Source organism: Dendropsophus ebraccatus, chromosome 7 (assembly GCF_027789765.1).
Source record: "Dendropsophus ebraccatus isolate aDenEbr1 chromosome 7, aDenEbr1.pat, whole genome shotgun sequence".
NCBI classification, from domain to species: Eukaryota; Metazoa; Chordata; class Amphibia; order Anura; family Hylidae; genus Dendropsophus; species Dendropsophus ebraccatus.
In genome coordinates, this window is record NC_091460.1 from 76,475,842 (window position 1) to 76,501,488 (window position 25,647).

The following is a 25,647-nucleotide window of genomic DNA, read 5'->3' on the forward strand; positions in this document are numbered from 1 at the left end:
TTTATACTAGTTAGGCATTTATATGTGATTTTTATGTATTTCCTATGCATATAGACTGCTTTCTACTATTAGGTTTACCTTACTAGGTTTTTTACAGCGATGACCTACTATCAATATGATATATAGATTCAAGCAATAAATGTTGACGTACAATTTATACAGGTGCACAAATCATATGTCTTGACAGTGTTTGTAACACACCACCTGCTTCTAGAGAGCCCTCTATATTGGTACATACTCATATGTAAAAAAAAGCTGTGCAACATATGGGCAAGGTGAGAAAATATCACACAACGTGTATTTAATAACTTTGCGATACATTTCAAGTTATGTTACTACTTAAGTCACAGAACTTTCACTTTTTCTCCTTACAACCTCCCCAGGACAGATGGCCAGTTGTCAGCATCCATGAATAATAGAAATCAGAGCAGAGTTCTATGTAAGCAGGATGCAAACTATGACCTGATAGGTGATACAAAAGACATAAATATGTCACAAATAACCTAAGACATCATATAAAAGGGGCATGAATAGAAAAATACTTTATTTTATACATTTCCAAAGGAAAAAGCATGTACATTGTACAAAGAAAAGAAAGTCCACAATGCTACGAGCTATCAGAATATTTCAGAAGTCTAGAAGTTTCTTCCAACCTAAGAAAGGAACAGAGAAAAGAACATTATAAAAGCAGAAGACACATAACGTTGATGGATATATCACATGTTGGTCCTGATCTAAAATGGCTATATTGACCTGCTATACTGGAATGGGTCCAATATGTTGTGTAATAGGCCTCTAGCTTCCCTCCTAACAAGTGTAAATGGCCGGATGGTGTGGTATTTCATTCAGTGATCTCTGCAGGTGTAATAAATTGCATTGCGCATTCTACTGTAATAAATCCTGATGCACATATTTAGCTACAATGACACAACTATAGGTGAACTTACATTTTCGTTATTCTGTCCAATTTTTGTTTCATGCACTCCTGTGGACACATATATAGAAGTTACTATGATACCTCATACAGTTTCAGCGGATCAAAAAAATAAATTAAGAGAATTGAACAGCAGAACAAATTTATGAGTTTAATTTGCATTTAAAGGGGTATTCCTAGCTCCAATAGTTATTTCCAGTTTGGCAACAAATCAGAAGCCCTTAGAGAAAAGGTAGGTTCTTACTGTGGAATCCGCACGGACTCTTCAAGCATGTCAATTCTTTGGGCGGATGGCAGGATCCGCTGGCAAACATCATTGAGTCTTTGGAACAGGCGGAACTTCAAGTGACGGCCGCACAGATTCCGCAGTGTGAACATACCCCAAGAGCGAAGTACTAGTTGCACACACACGCAAAATTCATTCAGGGGGGATTTTTTATTTTTTTTTTTTCTTTATAGTTCTTAAGTTGGGGGCAGCAGCTATAAATATATAAATCTGACTTGCATTACTGCATATAGGGAGCCGTAACGTTTCAAGAAACTTTGCATAGATCGATAGTACAAGTGAATATAAGAAGCTGTGTTACATATATTACACACAAAAATGGTTTAGTCTCCTGTTATCAAGCATCTTCCCTCTCTAACTGGTATCCACTCAGAAAATGCGGTTAATCATGGACTTTTATTTATTAGTAACAATATGTAGTTAGCTCAGGAAAAGAGCTAAAAGACAACTCGCAGAGCAGAAATCTGCTGAAAAATGCCATAAAAATAAGTCATGGGCAGACATAGTGCTTCTCCTCATGTACACACACAGGACAACTTATCCTGAAAGGACACTTATGACATCAATATGACTCTATGAAAGGTTGGCGTTTGCAGGATGCTTTGTATTTTAAATGGACCTTTTTGTGGGTTAGGTATATTATGTTGGAAAAGTAGCCTGGTAAGTAGAGAGGCATTTTTCTCTGTTAACATACAGTATATTACAAAGTTCCCTATATTCAAAGCTAGTCGAACCAACAGAGACCTATAGTTTTTAAAAATAAAAAAGTAACACCAATAGCCACCACGTACTGCGGGAATGCACACTTAGGAACAAATGTAGCAAGCTCAGCAGTTAAGCTCACTTATGGTGCCTTTACACAGAGATTTATCTGACAGATTTTTGAAGCCAAAGCCAGGAACAGAACAAAAACGGGGAACAGGTCATAAAGAAAAGATTGAGATTTCTCCTTTTTTTCAAATCCATTCCTGGCTATGGCTTTAAAAATCTGTCAGATAAATCTCACTGTGTAAAGGCACCTTTAGGCTATGTTCACACTACGTATGAGACTGGCCGGGTCACGGAACTTAAGTACCGGCCGGATGATCTTTCCAGCCGCAGGGTTCTGATGCGCCCGCATCAGAACCTCCCACAGCACACAATGAAGCAAGCGGCCGGAGCCGCTCGCTTCATTGTGTGAACTGACAGGGTTTCCTACGGCCGCAATTCATTGAATTGCTGCCGCACAAAACTGACATGTCACTGACGATGTGTATACGCTCTGGCCGGGATCCCATAGAAATGTAGGCAATGTTCCACGCTGCATAAAGTATGGTCGTAGTGTGAACATAGCCTTAGACAGTAAGTACCAGCTGCAATCAGCAGCCAACACTCACGATCAATAACAGAAATCAGTTATACTGATGCCGGTCATTTAATCCCTTAATTGCTGCGATAAAACTGAACTTGCTATTTAAAGGTTGTCTCACAGGAACTAATAAAATAACACAAAAGATAAACTTTGTTCAGCTGACCTGAAGAAGATAAAGATAATGTCAGTTTTACTGTAAAGTGAACTGAAAACTAGCATTTTTATTTTAATTATTATTTCAACCTACAAATAATTTGTATCACCACACAAAAAACAGGCCCTCGCATGGCTCTGTAGATGAAAATAAAAGTTAGAGCTCTTAGGGGTTAAACAGGTAATTTTCTCATGATGCTTTCCTATTAACAATTCAGGGCTATAAGTTTAGTTAAGGAGAGAAAAATTAGTGTTATAGCAAGTATTAGCTAAGCTATCCCCCATATCCCAGCTTCTTAGTACTACTTGCAGTACCATATGATTTATACCATTTGTATATATTAAATAACAGGCAATGCAGCAGGTGTTACAGCCTATCTTTGACCACTAATGCTGACACGTTCTTTTGATCCTGAAAAAGGAATTCACACATTTTGCAGTCTTTCGTACCTCAGAGTCCTCTGTCAGGTTGCTATAATTCACATCCATAGCTGTGGGAGAGGAGTCTGTATAAAGCAGAGAGCTGTATCCAGACGAATGATGATTGTTTTCTGGAATATCTGCCTTGATGTTCAGATCTGTGAACAAACATTCACTTTTAAAAACCCTTTGTCTATTTAAAGGGTAAGTCATCAAACCACTTTATTTAGTACTGGAGAGGACGTTACACTGTTTATACAGAGTCCTATAGTTCCTGGACAAGCTGGAGTGCTCTCCTATTCCTACAGCTAAATAACAGACACAAAGAACTACCTAGTGACCCAGACAAGATAATCAAATCTGTAACCTTAAGAATGTGCTGGTGATCACAATCCGCAATAAGAAAACCACTGTTATATGCCGATACATAAAAACTGATACTTTGTTCCTTCAATAGATTGTCATAAACACACACACTCAATGTTAAGTACTAATACTTGATGTGAGAGATTTCTCCTTGCACCAGTAGATGGCAGTAGAACTACATGATAGGTTACATGTTCAGACAAATGCCATAAAATAAAAGACCTGCACTACTGAATGTAAAATATAAAATGATTAATAAACTCAAACAGCCTACAACAAGCTGCAAAATTATAATCTGGATCTTTGCACATGCAAGATTGCTGTTAGAAAACATATTGTTGGGTCAGTGGTGTAAATTTACTCAAAGCTGTGTGTGTGGTGTAAGGACGCTGTGAAAGTCTAGAATGCTGACATTGGCAGGCAGTGGTGCTCAAGTAACTATGACATTAGCATCATACCAGCGTCATGGTCATGCAGCCACCCAGTAGGTCATGATTGGCAAACCCACAGCCTACATATGTTGCTGACAGCCCACTGTGTGGCTAGCCATCTTCCCTTGTACATTGCTATAACTAATACAGGGGGCAAAGCATATTTTAAAATAACAGACTATGCCCCATTACTGGAATCTGCCAACTGTAAACCTGATTGCAGGAGAAAGAATACATTGTGGGAAGGACGATCTAAAGGGGCCTGCGTGAATGGGAAGAGGCAGGGCAGCCATAATGCAGTCAGAGGGAAACGTTCTGTCACAGGAAGGAAGAATACAACCCGGCATTTGGGTAATGTGATTATACCACTGATGGGGTGATGGGCAATTGCCCAATGAAGCAGCACAATAGGCTAGTTTATATTTACTGCATCCACAAATATCAATGTTATACATCAAAACATAGAAGATTGTCAGCAGAAAAAGACAACCAGGTCCATCTAGTCCACCCTTATATTCCTATCTTAGGATAGATATATGTTTATCCCAGACATGGTTACATTTAGTTGTATTAGATTTACCTACCAAATCTACTGGAAATTTGTTCCAAGCATCTACTACTCTTTCAGTAAAGTAATATTTTCTCATGTTGCTTGTGATCTTTCCCCCTACTAACCTCAGATGTCCTCGTTGTTGTGTTTAGTATCAGTATTAGTAACATTTACCTCCTAAACCTTATTTAGCTCTTACAATATTTAAAGGCTTTGATCATGCCCCCCCCCCTTTCTCTTCTTTCCTCCAGACTAAAGATTTTCCTGCTACTGTCCTGTATTCCTAATAGAGATGAGCGAACCTCGAACCCGAACGTTCGGTATTTGATTAGCAGTGGCTGCTGAAGTTGGATAAAGCTAAGGCTATGTGGAAAACATTGATATAGTCATTGGCTGTATCCATGTTTTTCAGACAACCTTAGAGCTTTATCCATGTTCAGCAGCCACCGCTAATCAAATGTCAAACGTTCGGGTTCGGATCGACTCGAAACCGGTTCGCTCATCTCTAATTCCTAAGAAGTCACTAAGGACCCTCTACCATTGGTTGCTAAAATGGTCTTGCCAATAATGCAAACTAAGTGCAACAGATTCTTTTACAGACACACGAGCCCTTAATTTTTGCAACACCAATTATACTTTGCAATGGCAGACTTAATCTGTTTCATAAAATAAGCTGCAAAACTGGAAAAATTATTTGTGCAGTGAAAAATTAAAAAAAGTGCAATTCTTTTGATTTAGGGTGGGTGGGTCTTGCGTTTAAAACTGACATGTCATCTATGTTCCTTTAGTCAGTACAATTACAATATGCAACTTGTTTAACTTTTATTTTATTTGAAGGTTTTAAAAGAATTAAAACCTTTTTAAAAAAAAAAAAAAAACAATGCTCCTTAAAATTGCTCTATTATAATCCTTACAACGATTTTATCCTTTGGTCTATGGGGCTGGGTGATGTGTCATTTTTTGCGCCAGGATCTGTACTCGGTACATTGATTGCGTATATGCAACTTTTTGATCACATTTTATTGGATCACAAATTTTCTGGATGTCATTTGACCGAAAATTAGCAATTCACTCTGTGCTGCTGCAGCCCAGATCTATGGATTACCAAAACCAGGATAAGCGCCATTCCGATGCTGAGGCCTGGCTCGGCAAGAAGGAAGCTGCCCTCCGCAATGAGATCCCCCCCCCCCCCACACTAGACACCAGAGATTGGGCACAGAAGCCATTTAAATGCAGCTGTCAACTTTAACAGTTGCATTTGAATGGCTTAATTAGCCAATGCCCCTGGTCCCCGGCTACAGATAGCAGCCAGGAGGCACGGGCTCAGAGCAGGGTCATGGAGTGACCCCTTTCTAACCTCCCCTACCCGCCGCAGGACGTGCTGGCACGTGTATATGCAGTCAGAAATTAAAGGGGTATTCCCCCCAAATTATTTTTGCATTAATACATTGCCCACCCGTTGCTTTCCATCTTTCCAATATCAATGTATTATGGATTTTGCACAGTTTTGCTGTTATCTAGATGCATTCACTTACATGGAATGCAGAGAATCAACAAACCTCAGTCCACTCCGACACCGCTCCCTGCTCCTGTCCCGCACCCTCCGAGACGGCATCACGTGTCCTCCTCTTCAATGGGCCGGGTTAGGCTTCTAACCCAGCCAAATTGAAGCGAAGGAGGACACTGATGGCTGCTGTTATAGAGGGAGACAGTCAGTGCAGCTGTCACTGTCTCCTCTAACTGTAGCCACCCCAGTCACCCGTACCATGTGCCCCCCCAGCCCCAAAGCTCACCCCTGACTGTGCCCCCTCTGTCACTCGTCACCCGCGACTCGCTCGCCCCACTGGGCTCATCCGCGGCACCTCCCGTCACCTTACCAGCGGCACCCGTGGGCTCAATTGTGGCGGTAAGTCTTCATTTGACTATATATTTATAATAAACAATGTAAAAAAATTACACAACACTCACCGGGATGTAGATCATGTGTTATTCTGCTTGAAGTACGTTCTTCACTTATGGATGTGAACTCAGATGTTAAGTCTCTCTGGAAAGATTCAATGATAATTTTCTGTATAAAATTAAATAACTTCTAAATGTTACAAAAATTGGGAAGAATGAGGGGTCATTTATTGGAAATTCCAGACTATGCAACAAGCATACAAAGCCCTGTAAAGCATATGAAATGACTAGGCCGATTCATTGCAGCTATCTGCCATAGCTCTTAGATGCTTTTTCTCTTAAAATGAAACTATCTTTATTTAAAATACTAAGCAGCAGGATCATCTTTCCTTGTGTTACATGTATGTATGAAATCAAATATAGGTAGCGGGTCAGCTGCAAACTAAATTGAAGACAACCACTGTCCATATGCCTGATGTCATAGATGGGGGGGTGGGGGACAGCCGGACTGTACCCCGCTTTATATAACAGAACAGGGAGCTGCTAAGTAAGAGCAGCATGTACTCTGGCAGCCCTGGCTCTTCTCTATAGTTGCAAATACATTTCCTTCTGCCTTAAGTGAATAGCGTAGTAGTGGCATCCACACCATTCACACAATGGGACTGCTAAAGAAATCGCTGTGGATAGGGGTTAAGGGTGCGCTCTGGTGTCAGTATCCCAAGATATATAACTTACTAATAAAATATCACATATTGTAATGGCCTCAGCATGTTTTTGCTTAAAATACTCCTGACAGGACATTGCGCAGTCCTCTCATTTTCAGTGCATGGATGTCTCAGCAGCTTCCCGACTCTTCCCTCCAGAGACTACGCCTCTTCCTCTGCCCTCTCTGGAGGCGTGGCAGGATCTAGTCTCTGAATAGAAGCCCACGCCCAAATGATGTCACCACCTCTGACCAGCCCCTCCAGCCTACATCACCATCTCCCTGTTAGGGCGAACCCACCATCTCCCTGTTAGGGCGGGTTCACACTACTGAATTCTCGCGGACAATGTCCGCGGAATTCCGTCAGCTGTCCGCCCGCACGGGCACGCGCTTTTCCGTCGGCTCCATAGACACCATTCTATGGGCCGGCGTATTCCGCGATCCGCTAAAGGAAGTGACATGACACTTCTTTCAGCGTATAGCAGAATACGCCGGCCCATAGAATGGTGTCTATGGGGCCGGCAGAAAGGCGCCCAGATGTGCGGGCGGACAGCTGACGGAATCCCGCGGACATTGTCCGCGAGAATTCCGTAGTGTGAACCCGCCCTTATAGATCACAGCAGGCTGCCTTTGGCTAAAAAATGAACCAGGCAGAGTAACAGGCAGGGAATAAATACAGTAGCTTTTGACACACAATCTACTTTGTCATGCAATGTTCTGCAGCAACTGTGGGCAGGGTGAAAGAGAAAGGCAGCTCAGTTCCACTGAAATAGAGCCAAATTATACCACACACAACCTGGGGACAGGTGTAGCACTGTTTTAGGGGAAAAAAGCAGTTATGTTTTTCTAATCCTGGATTGACCCCACTCTGAACCGCCGCAATCGCAGGTGCTGTTTGTAGCCCAGTACCGCTGCAATCAGACCACACCCGCTAATTATACATTTAAATGCAGCTGTCAAAACTGACAGCTGCATTTAAACGTATGATTTCCCCCTATCCCTGGTGTTTAGATGCAATCACGGAGGGGAGATCTTTTCTCCTTAACGAGAGGGGGCTCAGCATCGCACTGACACTGATCCCGGCTCGGCAATCGATGTGTCTGGTCTGCTGCAGACCAGACTAATACAGCAATGATCTAATCGATCAATGCTGTATAAAGTATACTGCAATGATCTCTCTAAGAGATCACTGCAGTAATACTGAAAGTCCCCCAGGGGGACTAAAGGTTAGAGGTTAAAGTTAAAAAAAAAAAAAAAAAAAAAAATCCCGTAATGAAAGTCTGAATCAACCCCCTTTTCCCATTTTATAAATAAATAAAAATAAATACATAAACACATTTGGTATCGCCGCGCGTGTAATCGCCCGAACTATTAAATTATCACTTTCCTGATCTTGCATGGTAAACGGCATAAGCGCAAAAAACCTGATGTGAGTAACATAGATAACATGTCAGTTTTACCATAGAATAAATCAATGAAAACAAATTCTTTTTTTTTTTTCAACTTCACTGCACAAATAATTTTTTTCTTGTTTCACAGCATATTTTATGGAAAAATTAAGCCTGCCATTGTAAAGTACAAATAGTGGCGCAAAAAAAAAAGGGCTACAGTGGGTCTGTAGGTGAAAAAATGCAAGCGCTACGGCCTTTTAAACACGGAGGGAAAAAAACAATTAGCCTGGTCTTGAAGGGGGTTTTCCCAACTTACAAAGTTATCCTCCCATCTACAATAACAATCTGATCAGATGGGGTGGGACTGCTGGGACCCCCCCGAGATCTCGAGAAGACAAGTCACCTATCAGAAAGCATCGACAGGAAGCATACAGGTCACCATTCATAGCAAAGTATAGCATTAAGCTATCAATGCATTACCCAGTAGGATGATTCAGGAAAAAAATATTTCGTTTACAGCTGTTTCTATCAGATGGTCACGTGGTCATGCTGCTTCAATGCACCAAATTGCTTATATTGTCAGCAATAAGCTACAAACCTTTTTTAACTGCAACAACCGGTCTGTTTCCAGCAGAAGAACCCGGCTAAGGAGGTTATTCCAGTCTGTTTCATCAATGATTATTTTTCCTTTCATACTGGTCTCCAGTGCTTGAAGTCTGTCCTCCATCCAGTCAAACTTAGAAAGTTTCTCTTGACATTCAGCAAGCTGGGCCTTTAGTAAATCTATCTGTGTGTCCTTTGTCACCTGTGATGAAACAATTGCTTAACATTTCACAGAGCATATTCACATTAGCTTGTACTGTTACACTGCCTGTGTTACTACCAGGGCAATTTAGAAGATCCCTACCGTCACTGACATCTTGTAGTGTAGATCCTGTAAGTGATGTATTAGAGGAAGGGCACTTATAAAAACAGTGCTTAAAAAGGTACCAGTAGACTCACTCTAATAGACTTAGGCACCCTTGGAGAGGGACTATGTACAGACACCGCCGCTACACATGACCTATCCCGCAGTCTGTGGCCCATTGCATTACACTCAACGCCCTACACTCCTCTCACCAAGATACTCTGACATACCGTTGGCTACTAGGTAAAAAGACATTTGTTACTATCGCAAACAACATTGTTCTAGTGTGGACTATGCTAATTTTTTTCAGTTTTTTTTTCTGTCTTCTTTTTGTTTATGGTTAGTTTCACTGAATGCTACCTGGTAAATTATTACTACAGTATGAAGCACACTTTGCTCCTGACTATCTTCTCTGGGCTTACGTTTCTTGTCCGCTTACTGTCATAATGATGGAGACCTCACCTACTTCTGTTACCCTGCACATACTCTAGTATGTATACTGTTATACCATTTGCAAACGGCAATAAAGTGCTGTTAAACACTGGACTGTTCAAATGTGTTCTCTCACTGAATAATGATTCTCTTACTCTTCATTTCTGTACATGATTCCCTTTGTGAAAAATTTTCAAAAAAAATATGGTTTAAAGAAAAAAAAAAGGTACCAGATGCCCATTTTATTTTCTAAGCTGTGCCTTACACGAGGCTCTATGAAGGAGACACAATAAAGACCTTTACTACAGAAGCTAGCTCAGAGTAATACAGGTTAGGCTTTATTTAATGCATTACTGGAATGCAAATAAATAACCCTCCTCAGAGGATACTACTATCCTTAAAGCTTTCCTAATGGAAAACTTTTTTTTTTTTTTTTTTTTTTTTACAGTAACTTGAAGTCCCCCTGATCTCTCAGAGATTAATGCAGTGCAAATGTACTGCATTGATCTAAGATATCAGTGCTCGATTACGAGCGCCGAGCCAGGATCAGCATCATTGCAGCGCAGAGCCCCAGCCTAGCAAGAAGAAGTGATCTCCCCAGGCATTGGGCGCTGGTGGGGTGGTCATTTAAATGGTTAATTAGCCAGCACAGCAATACATGTACATCCCTTCACTCATGATGATGTCCCTGGACATCAAATTGGGTTAAGTGGTTAAGTCTCACGATTGCAGGACGTTGCAGGAGTGGACGTTCTCATTCATTTAGCTGCTTATTATATAATATTTGTGTCTGCTGGGTAATCTGAAAATAGAGCAGCAGATGTCGACTGATAACTGGGAAGCTGCTGGGGATTTTATTACTATTGTGGAATGTCACTAAGAAAAGTATATATGAGAAATGTATTAAATTGAGTAAAGATCCAGCTGCTTCCAGTGAAAGTTCTTTATAATCTTCATTTATCTTACCTCATGCTCGCATACATCCTCATCTTCACAATCGGATGCAGGTGCATCTTCTGCTTTCAACATATATTCTTCACTAACCACAGGCGAAGACCGAGGATGAAGGTCCGTCCCTGTATGACGTTCCACCAGGATTTTTTTCTGTGACAGACATAAGTACATTAGTACTGTACATAGGGAACACTGCTATAGTCTCTCTACCTTCACGCTGTGTCCCCCACCACCTGCACTGGGTCCATGAAGGGGCACAGTATCCTCACACTGCACTCCAAATCCTATCTAAATGAGGCAAGTGTCAGATCAGTGACGCAAAACCTTTGTCTTCACACTCACTACAGAATTTTAGCGTATTCCTATGACATGAGAAAGGCGGTGTAACGCTACATATAATAAATACACAGGAAATTCTGCACACAGCAGATCCACACACGGGAGAAAGATCTCTTGCCTCTAATCAAAGACTCAATATGTATGACAGCAGTTGCAGCATAAACTGGTGAGAGAATTGCTGAGCAGATCAGTGTATTACTTACATCATTCAGTTTAGCTGTTCTCCTAATATGCAGGAGAATAGGATTCATGCCCCACCCCTTCCTTACCCTTCAGCTGCTGATTGACAGTTGACTGCCTATACACAGCAAGGGTAGATAATAGGCAATCAGCAGCTGGTGGGCAGTATTTTCTGCTTCTCATGAATATCCAGGACTACTGGGCTCATGTTTATAATGGAGAGGACTAATTATTAGCCATGTTATTCAGGAGGATATCTCTGAATCAGCTGCACAGAACAATGAAAGTGATACATCATTCCGTTTAGCTTTTCTGTCATTATTGTGTGCTACCCTAAGATAGGACTGCATAAACCTACTGACAGAGTCTCTTCAAGATGGTAGCTCATCTAAAGTCACATGACCCTACTACATGAATAAAATGCAGGAATAGTAGTGGCAATTGTAACTGCCTTAGGTGACGGTAAGGACAATGTCTTTCTCTCCTTTAAATTTTGTAAAATCTATGCCCTTTGAAAGAGGTAAAGCTGCATAGAAGTGCATGCAGCAGGTAAGGTTCAGTGAAATGGATCCCATGCTGTGATATCGTAGTTTCTGTAGAAATGACAGACATTCCAGATAATGATACTCCTTAAGGCTGGTTAAAAATTGCATCTGGAAGATGACAGACGACATACAGACTGTGCTGCCCTTTTTCACCCGCACCAACAAAGTTCAGTGTAGTAAGTGGCAAAATAGATTACACAGAAGATGAGACTGCAGAAGAATGGGCCCCAATAATAGTACTACATTGCAAAAATATAAGGAGAAAAAATATAAAAATAGTCTACTAGAGAGCATTCCCACAGAAAATGACAGGATACACCATTATTTTCTGATCAAAAGTCATACACAAAGAAAGTAATGATAGTCGAGCCCTCTATCCAGAATATAGCTACTACCCACTACTTACCGAATTTTCTTTTTCAGGCTTTATTAAGGATTGCACACAAGTCTCTTCAGGATAAAACACTTCACACTTCTCTTTTATACAAGCTAGTCTCTTCCCTGGTTGCAATTTAGCCTTGAGAGAAAAAAAACAAACAAAAACAAAACGAAATAATAAGAAAAAATGCTTACAAATGTGAATGCATATAAAATTATAGGACTTGTTCAAGGCCTGGTCAAATACTACACAACTTTTTTAAGGAGTACACCAGCACACACGCATATATATTGCTGATCTTATATAGAACATAATAAAGAGCCTATTCTTGCCTCACCATGCTCCTTTGGGGTCCTCCTGTGGCATCTCCAGGTTCTCCTGCTGAAATCTCCTGCCACCAATTCCTGGACAGACTTGTCCAGCCAATCACTGCTTAAAGGGGAAAAGTGCTGTGGCCAATGATTGGCTGAGCAGACTGTTACTGTGGGACTAGTCAGTCTTGGAAGCAGCAGGGGATCCAAAAGAAAGCAGGACGACCTTGTGGGAGAGTGGCGAGGTAAGAAACAGGCTCTTTATTACGCTCTATATAAGGGCATCAATATATAAAACATTTAAAAGTCAGGAGTAGCCTTCTAATACAATACACCCCGCCCTCCAAATTTGAAAAGTTTTACATTTGAAATGACAAAACAAAGACAAAGGGGAAGTACCGTAATAAAGTATAGCAAGGCCACAAACCTTGCCTGGGGACAAAAATGGGGGACTACAGTCCTGAGGACCATTGCAGTTTTTGATGCCTTTTGTTGTTTTAACCAAAGTCAGAAGTGGATCCAGCAGGAAGGGAAAGTACAAGTCGTCCCTTTATATATCCTATTACTTCAGAATCCACTTCTAGCTTGGGCTAAAACACAGCACAACACTGACACAATGGAACAGAAATAACATTTTAACAGAGTGACGGAAGAGGATGACTCATGGATCTGACACTGGGATCCTATTTAAGCATATTCTGCTCTTCAGCGTAACCATAAAATCTAAAATACATCGAGAGCACTGTATACCCAGCAATAACAAGTGCCAGAAGATCAGCTCTTAATATACTGTAATGATTCCTGAATTATTCCTGCTAGCATGATTCAGACGTATATCACATCACACACTCTGGACGCCAGAACACCTTGTACAAACAAGCATTGTGAGTAAAGGATCTCCACCTCATATAGTCACACACCTCTCTATACTGCTATTCTGTATCTGTGGCCATTCATGCACCATAGCCTGTAATCTACAATTCACACTATTTTCTGATGGCGTCCACAGCGCAAACACACTGAAAGCTTGAAGATTCTGCCCATTTATAGGCAAATACAGTAAGATAGAAACAAAACACAAGGGGGGATATATATCTACCTCTGATATATGTGCCTGAAAAGTTCCCATTACAAATACAGCTGTAGGCTGTATCCATGTTTTTCAGGCTGAATCCAACTTCTCCACACAGTGGGACTTAAATGCTGACCATTCAGGTTTGTGTGAACCTGAACTTTTGACAAGTGCGCTCATCTCTATACAACATCCTTCTTTTCTTCGAAGGGTATGTTTACACTGAGGAATAGGCAAGGAAGTGAAGAGGAAAGTTTTCTGCTTGAAATTTCCTCTTCAGCTCTGGCAGAACAGGCGTGGAATTCAAGCAGAGTAGAAAGCGAAAGCAGAAAGCCTCAGCGACTTCTATGGGATTTCTCTAGCAGAATCAGCCAAAAGAATTGACATGTCAATTGTTTGAGCGAAAAAAAAAGAGTCCGCGGCAGGACATACCAAACATAAATTCCGCTATGTGAACAACAGAGTAGATATCCCATTGAACACAATTGGACATTGCTCTGTACATATTTTACAGCTGGAATACGCGTAAAATTATGTGGATTCCACTTGAAATCTCTCACCTATTCCTCAGTGTGAACATACCCTAGCTGTCTAGGACAGAGCATGGCTGAATACCAACATATTCCACTGACACAGCACAGACACAGAAGGATCACAGCTTAGAGGATAGGAGTGCCTTAAGATTTGCCTGGAAAATGAGAGTCTATTGGGAAACAGCTGCCACTTGCATTCCATAGGATATTGGTTTGTGTATCTTCTGTTAATATCTGCTTCTGGGTAGATTTATATTTTCATCAGCCTACAAGTCCCCCTTCCATGACATCATTTATTGTCACTACGCTGTAGAATTGGCTCTGGTGGAAATAAATAAATCATTTTCCAGGATTTCAGACAAACAGTAGACTAATAGTGATACTGATCTGAAACCAGTGCCATTCACGCCAGGAAAACCACTGGCTCCATAATCTCCTGCCCTGTGTATGGAATGTCAGGGCTCCAGATGGCGACCAAAATGGTCGCCAATGCGACTGATATCTTGCAAATGGCGCCCAGATTTATTAATCTGGGCGCCATTTGCGACTGGCCCCGGCGGCGGCTGTCTCTTTAAGGACTTCCGCACGCTGCACCGAAGCACGTGGCGCCTCTGCGGCCGTCCGTCCAATGAATGGATGACGTGTGCGGGGACACGCTTCTCCAGTGACGTCATCCAGCACGTCCGTCATTCATTGGACGGACGGCCGCAGAGGCGCCACACTCCTCCAGCGCCTCTCTCCCGCCTCTCCTCACCCGGCGGTTCTTCAAGTGAACCCCAGCGGCACCAATTTGTGGATAGTGTGTGTGAGTACAACCGGAGGGACGGCAGGGGTGGCGGCCGGCCACTAATCTGTGTGGGGGGACCGCGGCCTGGGCGGCTGATTGGTAGTGTCTGTTGTGATGGCGTCCAGGTGCGGTAGTCAGTGCGTGTGGGGGGTATGTATAGACTGCACAGTACCACTTCCCTCAGTGTCTGTATATATAGACTGCACAGTACCACTTCCCTCAATGTCAGTATGTATAGACTGCACAGTACCACTTCCCTCTGTGTGTGTGTGTGTGTATATATACACTGCACAGTACCACTTCCCTCAGTGTCTGTATGTATACACTGCACAGTACCACTTCCCTCAGTGTGTGTTTGTATGTATAGACTGCACAGGACCACTTCCCTCAGTGTGTGTGTGTGTATGTATACACTGCACAGTACCGCTTCCCTCAGTGTCTGTATATACACTGCACAGTACCACTTCCCTCAGTGTGTGTGTGTGTGTGTGTGTGTATATATATATATATATACACTGCACAGTACCACTTCCCTCAGTGTCTGTATGTATACACTGCACAGTACCACTTCCCTCAGTGTCAGTATGTATAGACTGCACAGTACCACTTCCCTCAGTGTCAGTATGTATATACACTGCACAGTACCACTTCCCTCAGTGTCAGTATGTATAGACTGCACAGTACCACTTCCCTCAGTGTCTGTATATATATACACTGCACAGTACCACTTCCCTCAGTGTCTGTATGTATACACTGCACAGTACCACTTCCCTCAGTGTCAGTATGTATACACTGCACAGTACCACTTCCCTCAGTGTCAGTATGTATATACACTGCACAGTACCACTTCCCTCAGTGTCAGTATGTATAGACTGCACAGTACCACTTCCCTCAGTGTCTGTATGTATATACACTGCACAGTACCACTTCCCTCAGTGTCAGTATGTATAGACTGCACAATACCACTTCCCTCAGTGTCTGTATGTATATACACTGACTCAGAACCTGACTTGTAGACCACCTCACACATTCTAGTGGACTGTATATTGTTGTCAAGTTGCAAGCTTTTAAGTTCAAGTTCAGAAGAGTAAGCCTCATTAAAAGGCTAGCCAAGTGAAGCTGAAGTACTGAGTCAGACTGTATATGGTTGTCAAGTTGCAAGTTTCCATGTTGAACGTTTTCAAACTAAGAAAAGAGAAAATCTAAAGGAGGATGCTGCCGTGGCCTCTGCACACAGTAAGTCCCATTTAACCTAACATTAAGTTTACATGTTTTAAAATGTTGGCGACTAAATATTCTATTTGGCGCCTAAATTTTTCAGGTTAGGAGCCAATGGCTCCTAGGTAAATTTTTTAGTCTGGAGCCCTGAATGTGCAGGCCGGAGGATGACAGAATGGATTAGGGGAAGAATGTATAGCAAAACCAAAAGCTAAACTTACTATGAAAATGACATAAAAGTAACACAAACAAAAACATACTTGTGCCATTGGCATTATTTCAGTGTGGAAGTCTTGCTCTGTAGAATACATCCCCATAATAAGGCAAGGTTAATAGGAAAATGGCAACCACATGGCCATCTTATAACAAAATTACAGCTCCCTGGCTACAGCAAAAAAAACAATAAAACAATAAAACAAAAACAAATCCAAAGGGAGGCGCTCTTCACTGGTTAGGTTAAAGGTGTTACAAATAAATGATCATGAAGAAGCAAAAGAAAACCTAATTCACAACCTCAGATCGCCCCCCCCCCCTTTAAACAGTGGGTGACACAGGTCACAGGTTCAGGGGCGCCTTTTTCTTGTTACTTCTTTAAAGGACAACTCCCGCGCTAAGGAAAAAAAACAAAAACCAATCAGAAACCTAGCTTTTATACTTACCATCCCTCCTGAGCTGTCACTGTTTGAATTTCCCTCCGTCTGTGTACCTTCTGATTTCTAGTCTTGTTCTTCATTTCTTCCTTGCTTCCTGGTTTCAGCTTCCCATGATGCACTTTGTTGTGACAAGCCAGCCCCCTGCTGTGACACAGCAAGTGCCTGCCCCTCCATTCACTACAACTCCCATCATACACTAAACATGACCCCCTCTCTGGCTCTCTTCAGTCAGGCTGCTATATACACACACACATACTTTCACCTCACTGTAGTGTACATTCTGCAGGATTAGGTCAGGGCAGCAGGGGAGAGATAAGACGTCTGTGTAGCTGACTTGCCGGAAGTGAGGAGAAAGATAAGCAAGTGACATCACTCACTCACTGAGTCCACTTGGCAGCAGGAGGGAGTATGGGGGAGGGGGTCCTGTAGCTGGTTATGTGCCGAGTCAGTCATGAGTCATTATTGAGTTGCAGAATTACAGATGGCTTACAGTTGCTCAGCCAATGGGAGCTGAGCAAGCCTAGTCACCTGACCAGGCAGGGGAGGGGGAGGCTGGTGTGACAGGAGCTAGAGCAGCCCTCCTGCTGATGACTCATCGTCACTAGAAGGAGCTGAGAGAGGAGACTGGTGACGACAGTAATTAGGTATGAAGGAGTTTCTTACACTTCCTGGTGGGGGGGTGGAGGGGGGAAAAGACAGGGAAGGGAGGCAGATAGGTGATTGAAGTATATTACAGAGTTATATAACTTTGTAATGTGCTTCAATTACTGGGAAAAAGTTTTTCATGGGAGTTGTCCTTTAAGGGTATGTTCACGCAGGGCTGGTATGCTGTGGATTTTCTGCAGTGAATCTGCATGGGGAAAGTCCACAGTGTATTATGGTAGAACTAATGCAGAGAGGATTTGTAGAAATTTCGTTCATGTTTCTCACACAAAATTTTGAGAAAACCTCAGTGGGTGTGGATTCTGTACCAAAATCTAGTGGAAACTGCACAATTTGGAGAAGATTTGCTGCTACAGATTTTGAATAGGAGATCCTGTGGATTTTGCAATCCAGATAATGTGAAGCTTTTTTTGCCCTTTAGGGACATACCTTAAAAGCCTACCTGACACTAATAAAAACGTTTGAATTTCTTAGGAACACCAATGGAAAAAGCGTACTGCTATACACTCTTCTCCACACTCTGTCTATGAGACCCCTATGGCCCCAGAGACTTGCATTGGGAGTCAGTCCAGGTCAAATGACAGAGCGAGCAGTGATCATACTATACATGCTACACATACTTCTCCCAGTGATCTTTTATCTGCGGATTGTGCTACCTGAGCGGGGCTTAACAGCCACAGCACAACTTAGCTCCACCCACATTGCCACCGTGGGCCCCAGCCCTCCGTGACGTCCTCGACACATAGGCCCCGCCCCCTCAGTGGACATTGGTATGGGCCAACCTACAGGGGGTGGGGCCTTGACCTTTAGGCTGCCCTGTTCCAATGGCCGCCGAGGGTGTGAGGCCTATGGGGACGATGTGAGTGGGGCTAAGTGGTGCTGCAACTGTGAAGCCCCGCCCTGGTGGTACAATCCGCAGATGATATAAGATCACTTTTTTACTGGAACAAGCACCATGACGTTTGAAATATAGGTATAGGTATGAAAACTGCAAAATTTACCCTCTACACCTGTGTAGTGAAGTCATAATGCGAACAGGACACCAGGTAGCAAAGAGTGCTATTGTCCTAGCATGGCACAGCCGTTGTATTCAAGCAGACTGGCTGTGCCAGTCATGCTGGAAAAGTAAAGAATGAATTATAAATTGAAAAAGACAGCAGCTCCCTGTGTACCTCAGAGCTAAAATCACACTCCCCTGCTTCAGGCTGGGCTGTCCTGCTCTGTGGTGTTTCTGTCCATAAGATGGCCAACATGGAGGAGCATAGGACCATGCCCCATTGTCCACCACTGAGCCTATATATGTCTATAGAGGACACTGGGGACGGGCAAGGTCACATGCTCCTCTATGTTGGCCGCAGGGCAGGGCAGCACAGCCTGTCGGAGGGGAGTCTGATTTAAGCTCTATGAGGTACACAGGCAGCTGCTGTCAGTAAGTAATGTGAGTACACTTAATAATACTGTACACTGAGCAATTTTGAAAAGTTTTCATCGGTGGGGGTCTGGGTGCTGGGACCCCCACCGATTCATAGAAGGTCTTTGGAGCATCTTTTCCATGGGTGCAAGAGAAATTGCACAACTTGCATTTCTACCTGCTGGAATTAACAGCTGATGTGGGTCTCAGCTCCAAGACCCCAACTAATAAAAACTTTTGAAAACTTTTGACAAACTTCTATGACATGTCAAAGGTTTTCTGAAATAACAGTTACACTTTAAACAGCAGAAAAATCACTTTGAACAATGCATGCACCATATATACCAGAGACTGCTAACCAGTCCCAGGAGTAGACACAGCTTTCCGTCACACTCACTGCATCCTCCGCTTGCCCAGTCAGGCTAGGATGTCTGAGGATCCTGCAGGTGTTTCCATAGATTTTATGTTTTTGTCATCATTTATAATACTACAGCAAGCCGCTCACATGAAAGGGTGGCATATTTAAAGAAGAAGAAAACAACAGAAAGGCTGGTGGGGGCAGGAAACTAATAAACAACTGAACTCTCCCATCCCCACGCCTCCGATGCGCAGCTCCTGGGTCCCATTCACATCAGCCGACTGTCAACTTCAGCTAGAAACCTGGTAAATCACGTACCCAGTTTCTCCAGCTGAAACGTCACGGCCCGGCTGAGCGATCACCCACTCAGCCAGTCAGTGACAGTCCCGCCCGAGTGCTGATTGGCTTGAAGGGTAATCATTTAGCCGGAGATATTGTTTTACTGCCCCCACCAGCCTGCCTGCAGTTTTTGTACTTCCGTGGGACTTCTCCTTTAACCCCTTAAGGACAGAGCCAATTTCGATTTTTGCGTTTTAGTTTTTTCCTCCTTGTGCTTAAAAGACCATAGCACTTGCATTTTTCCACCTAGAAACCCACATGAGCCCTTATTTTTTGCGTCACTAATTGTACTTTGCAATGACAGGCTGAATTTTTGCATAAAGTACACTGCGAAACCAGAAACAAATTCAAAGTTTGGTGAAATTGAAAAAAAAAAAAAGCATTTTATTTATTTGGGGGAAATGTGTTTTTACGCCATTCGCCCTGGGGTAAAACTGAGTCGTTACGATTAAAACGATATGTAACATGTATAACTTATATTGTATCTGATGGCCTGTAAAAAATTTAAACCATTGTCAACAAATATACGTCACTTAAAATCGCTCCATTCCCAGGCTTATAGCGCTTTTATCCTTTGGTCTATGGGGCTGTGTGAGGGGTCATTTTTTGCGCCATGATGTGTTCTTTCTATCGGTACCTTGATTGCGCATATATGACTTTTTGATCGCTTTTTATTACAATTTTTCTGGATTTGATGCGACCAAAAATGCGCAATTTTGCACTTTGGGATTTTTTTGCACTGACGCCATTTACCGTGTGAGATCAGGAATGTGATAAATTAATAGTTCGGGCGATTACGCACGCGGCGATAGCAAACATGTTTGTTTATTTATTTACTTTTATTTATAACCTGGGAAAAGGGGGGTGATTCAGACTTTTATTAGGGGAGGGGGCTTTTTACTATTAACAACAGTTTTTTTTTTTACTTTAACACTTATACTATAAGTATAGTAAGTGCTTTGATCTCTCATAGAGATCTCTGCAGCATAGATATGCTGCAGAGATCCATGAGATAGGCACTCGTTTACTTTCGGCTGCTGCAGCCGGAAGTAAACGAGTGCCGAGTCGGGGACGGCGCCATCTTGGAGCAGTCCCCGGCCGGCTTCAGAAACGGAGATCACTCCTCCGGGATAACATCCCGGGGGAGCGATCTCCGCCACTAGACACCAGGGAACAGCTGAATCCGGTAATCGAATGCAGCTGTCATGTTTGACAGCTGCATCTGATTACTGTATTAGCGGGCACGGCGATCGGACCGTGCCCGCTAATACCTACGGTCCCCGGCTACAAGCGGCACCCGGGACCGCCGCGGTTCAGAGCGGGGTCGCCGTGCGGCCCCGCTCTGAACGTCCTTACCGGCATCAGGGCGTAAATATACGCCCGATGTCGTTAAGGGGTTAAGAGAACAGCTTTTCTGTATAGAAGTCATGAAAAACAAAATAGAGACACTTCTATACCTTCTTTTGACCTGAAATTTCCTTGTGCTTCTTAACTACGCAGTCAATAATATCACAGACAGTCTGCATCTTCCTTTCCGAAAATCCACACTGAAGATATTGCTGCTTTGTTAATACGGGCTTGTAATGGAAGACATCTCGTAGAACCTGCAATAACAAATAGACACTACTGGTTAGATACAGAATTTAGTGGAACAGGAAGCCTAGTTATTGGGATTAAAGAAACCCCAGTATAAGGGTGACATGGTGTCTTTGGCCTGACAATGCTGCATCACAGGGGGATTCATTCTAAACGGATTTGTGGCGGCTCTTGGGTTTCAACTTGACCCCATTCACTTTCATTAGCTGTGAGGAAACACGATTTAGGAAGTGCAATGTGGTAACCTTTGGCCATATTGCAGTCAAAGTCACCTGACCACTATAAGTTTATAAAAGTTGTCTTACCACAGCAGTCTCTGGGGATCAGCCAATTGGCTTATAAAACTTCCATGAATCTCTAAATAATTGCACCCAACAGTACACCAACAGCAGCAACCAATGTGCACCAGGGTGAGCAGACATACACAGCAAGAACACTGCAAACCTTCACCTCTGGCATCGCTGGACTGGGGCTTCGTCTGGTTCAGACATCGCATGTAGGAATGCTGAAGAGGTTTGTCCTTACTTAGGACTCAAGGACCCCAATAAATAGGACCAAAACGCAGTGTACAGTGGACATGCTGCATTATAATGCTTCTGTCCAGTAGTATACTGTGGATGGACTAATAAGGTTTGTGGATTTATTACTGCATGGGGCAGTGGGAACTCTCTTCTTACATATACTAGAGTAACCCATTGATGGGGTTGTTTTGGTTCCATGAAGGGGAGGGCTCAGCTAAACAACCCCATGATAAAACACGCAGGTGCGTAATCAGATTGACATACTAAATTACAGTTTTATTGTTGATAAGCTTAAGAAAGAAAAACAATGTACCTTGTAGACAGCATCAATAAACCGCAGGTCACTCTTTGCAGCAAGCTCAATGTCTAGGGACACTAATATCTCTGCAATGTACGTGGAATAACCTGTGAACGTGTAGCTGATAATCGGGAGCGACGCTGCTGGGTCTCCTTTCACCAGCCTACAGTGCAATAAATAATAAAAAAATTTTTTAATCTTTCACATTACAGCACTCCCCTGGGTTCTCCTTGTAAATATAGGCAGTCTGGCTGAGCAAACCCTGTAAGGGTGCCTTCACACCTACCGGATCCACAGCGGATCTCACTTCTGCTGATTCGAAGCGAGAACCGCTGCGGATCCGGTACCATTCACCCCTATGATAGCGAGGGGTTAAAGCACATATTAACAGCAGGATGTTAATCCAAACACTAACCATACAACTCCCGGCGTCTGGAAAAGTTGGATGTCGCCCTGCGAAGTCCTGAAAAACATGGATACAAGCATAGGCTGTATCAGTTTTCCTGGCAGCCCTAGGGCGCCATACAATTTCTCTAGACGCCGGGAGTTGTATGGCGAGTATTCGGGTCGACCACATGGCCGAACCTGGACGATCTTCTGATGTTCATTCATACTACTGAGGACCTACTTGTCAGAGCCAGGCTGCCCACATACACATAGAACAGAGACAAGCCTCAGCTCTATACACTGTGTACTGATCATGCTGGCTTACTGCAGCTCAGCTCCCATTGAAGTGAATAGTCTAGAACAGTGCTTCTCAATTCCAGGCCTCAGGCCTCACCAACAGGTCACGTTTTGAGGATTTCCTTAGTATTTCACAGGTGATATAATTATACTCAGTGCATCAGGTATTATCACAGGTGTTCTTTGTATGAGAAATCCTCAAACCATGACCTGTTGGTGAGGCCTGAGGACTGGAATCGAGAAGCACTGCTCTAGAATACACGTGTCCCATAGTCACTAGCTGACTACACGCGGCCCATGGAAGTAATTGGGCTCCTGCCTGTCCGAGCAGGGATACCTTGGTATGTTATTTTGAGAGTTTCCCAATACATTTGCACCTGAGAGGCTGGAACCATGGTGTGTAGGATGGAAGGACGCCCTCTTACCCTGGGTAGTCCACATCCCTGGGATAATTCAGTAACCTCAGCTTCTGCTCCAGCTTTCGGATGACTCCTTTTACATCCCCTGTGGTCATGTTCTCCTACTATAGCAGCCTGGGAAATAGTCTGCAACAACAAAGGATACATTAACAGCGTATAGTGTATAGCCTGCATCCTTACTGGTTACACTGGGATCCCATACTCCCCAGTAGAAGCTAGGACAGACTGTATATAATGCATCCAGGTGGTCTCCCTGCAGGATAGGTATAATAGAGGGCTAGGGATACACAATGCTAGAAGACAATAACATGAAGGCCATGGCTCCCTCCAGTAAGCCCTCACTATCCCGCACACAGCACCTGCAGGGACACTACATACACCTACTAGTACATGCTGCCATTTATTACCAGCTCCATTACGCTACTCCACTCATGGTGGAACTACAACTCCCAGTAAGAACAGCTGACCTGCTGTTACTACGTCCCCTCCCTATAACCGAGCACTCACCGGCAGGTAACGGTCGCCCGCTCCGGAAATACCGCAGCTCTCCTATGCCGAAAGTCACTGCTCCCAATGAGCCCCGCCCACCGCAATCTTTTCAACCAATTAGAGACCGCCTCTGTTCCACAAATGACACTTCTGCTTACAAGTTACTTGGACAATTTGGCCAGGACGAAGGTTTTTGATTGGTGCAGCATGACTGAGGTGGAGCTGGGGGCGGGGCTTATACACATTTGACGGTTTGGCGGTTGTTGCTGTGTGTGAGGCGGCAGCGGGATGGAGCGCTGTAGCTGTAATGAGACGCCACTGCTAATACAGCGCTATGGGGATTATCAATGGGTGTGCATGTGTGTGAGGGTTACCTGGTCACATGACTGCTGGAGCGACCATCTGTGTGCAGTCTCATCATGGTTCTGCTGGCTGCGTCTGGTAGCCGTAAAGGGGCTGCGATTTTTCATCTATGCAGTACTTCATGTATTGTGGGTCAGTAGTGTCCTCTGGATCAGATATGTATCCTGAGGATAGGGGGCGCTAGCGCTAGAGATGATATCATACAACATATTCACGTTGCACTCCGTCCTGGTTAGTGTTGACATTAGCCAAACCTGAACCCTCGGATTTGTAAAAACTAGCGTCATATAGCGTACAATATGGCGGCAGACGATTGGATAACGGCAGACTGTGTGCAGCGCTAGATATAACGGCAGACTGTGTGCAGCGCTACATATAACGGCAGACCGTGTGCAGCGCTACATATAACGGCAGACTGTGTGCAGCGCTACATATTACGGCAGACTGTGCAGTGCTACATATTACGGCAGACTGTGCAGTGCTACATATTACGGCAGACCGTGTGCAGCGCTACATATTACGGCAGACCGTGTGCAGCGCTACATATTACGGCAGACCGCGTGCAGCGCTACATATAACGGCAGACTGTGCAGCGCTTCATATAACGGCAGACTGTGTGCAGCGCTACATATAACGGCAGACCGTGTGCAGCGCTACATATAACGGCAGACCGTGTGCAGCGCTACATATAACGGCAGACCGTGTGCAGCGCTACATATTACGGCAGACCGTGTGCAGCGCTACATATAACGGCAGACCGTGTGCATCGCTACATATAACGGCAGACCGCGTGCAGCGCTACATATAACGGCAGACCGCGTGCAGCGCTACATATAACGGTAGACCGCGTGCAGCGCTACATATAACGGCAGACCGCGTGCAGCGCTACATATAACGGCAGACCGCGTGCAGCGCTACATATAACGGCAGAATGTGTGCAGCGCTATATATAACGGCAGACCGCGTGCAGCGCTACATATAACGGCAGAATGTGTGCAGCGCTACATATTACGGCAGACTGTGTGCAGCGCTACATATAACGGCAGACTGCAGCGCTACATATAACGGCAGACTGTGTGCAGCGCTACATATAACGGCAGACTGTGTGCAGCGCTACATATAACGGCAGACCGCGTGCAGCGCTTCATATAACGGCAGACTGTGCAGCGCTACATATAACGGCAGACTGTGTGCAGCGCTACATATAACGGCAGACTGTGTGCAGCGCTACATATAACGGCAGACCGCGTGCAGCGCTTCATATAACGGCAGACTGTGCAGCGCTACATATAACGGCAGACTGTGTGCAGCGCTACATATAACGGCAGACTGTGTGCAGCGCTACATATAACGGCAGACTGTGTGCAGCGCTACATATAACGGCAGACTGTGTGCAGCGCTACATATAACGGCAGACTGTGTGCAGCGCTACATATAACGGCAGACTGTGTGCAGCGCTACATATAACGGCAGAATGTGTGCAGCGCTACATACAACGGAAGACTGCAGCGCTACATATAACGGCAGACTGTGTGCAGCGCTACATATAACGGCAGACTGCAGCGCTACATATAACGGCAGACTGTGTGCAGCGCTACATATAACGGCAGACTGTGCAGCGCTTCATATAACGGCAGACTGTGCAGCGCTTCATATAACGGCAGAATGTGTGCAGCGCTACATATAACGGCAGCCTGTGCAGCGCTACATAT

The 25,647-nt window shown here is 43.8% G+C and overlaps 1 protein-coding gene across 3 annotated transcripts; it reads right to left on the reverse strand.

Moving 5' to 3' along the window:
• Window positions 1-215: 215 nt before the first annotated feature.
• CEP44 (centrosomal protein 44) lies at window positions 216-24,322 on the reverse strand. 3 transcript variants are annotated; one of them, XM_069977806.1, is made up of 11 exons: window positions 23,947-24,322; window positions 23,090-23,209; window positions 21,996-22,143; window positions 21,023-21,169; window positions 12,248-12,358; window positions 10,790-10,927; window positions 9,083-9,289; window positions 6,460-6,535; window positions 3,175-3,302; window positions 948-985; window positions 216-653 (listed from the first exon to the last, which is right to left on the reverse strand). In XM_069977806.1, the coding sequence occupies exons 2-11, from the start codon at window positions 23,176-23,178 to the stop codon at window positions 608-610; spliced, it is 1,128 nt and encodes a 375-aa protein (XP_069833907.1). In that variant the 5' UTR covers window positions 23,179-23,209; window positions 23,947-24,322; the 3' UTR covers window positions 216-607. The 3 variants fall into 3 exon arrangements, with proteins under 3 accessions (XP_069833907.1, XP_069833905.1, XP_069833906.1); XM_069977804.1 differs by lacking the exon at window positions 23,947-24,322 and adding an exon at window positions 23,591-23,862; XM_069977805.1 differs by lacking the exon at window positions 23,947-24,322 and adding an exon at window positions 23,551-23,583.
• Window positions 24,323-25,647: the final 1,325 nt, after the last annotated feature.

Excerpts from the sequence above, each read along its gene's own strand:
- CEP44 (XM_069977806.1), bottom strand. The coding sequence starts at position 23,178 with ATGACCACAGGGGATGTAAAAGGAGTCATCCGAAAGCTGGAGCAGAAG. Across the intron at positions 21,170-21,995 it reads TTATTGATGCTGTCTACAAG|GTTCTACGAGATGTCTTCCA; the intron begins GTACATTGTTTT and ends TTGTTATTGCAG. Across the intron at positions 6,536-9,082 it reads GGTTGTTGCAGTTAAAAAAG|AGAGACTTAACATCTGAGTT; the intron begins GTTTGTAGCTTA and ends GAATCTTTCCAG.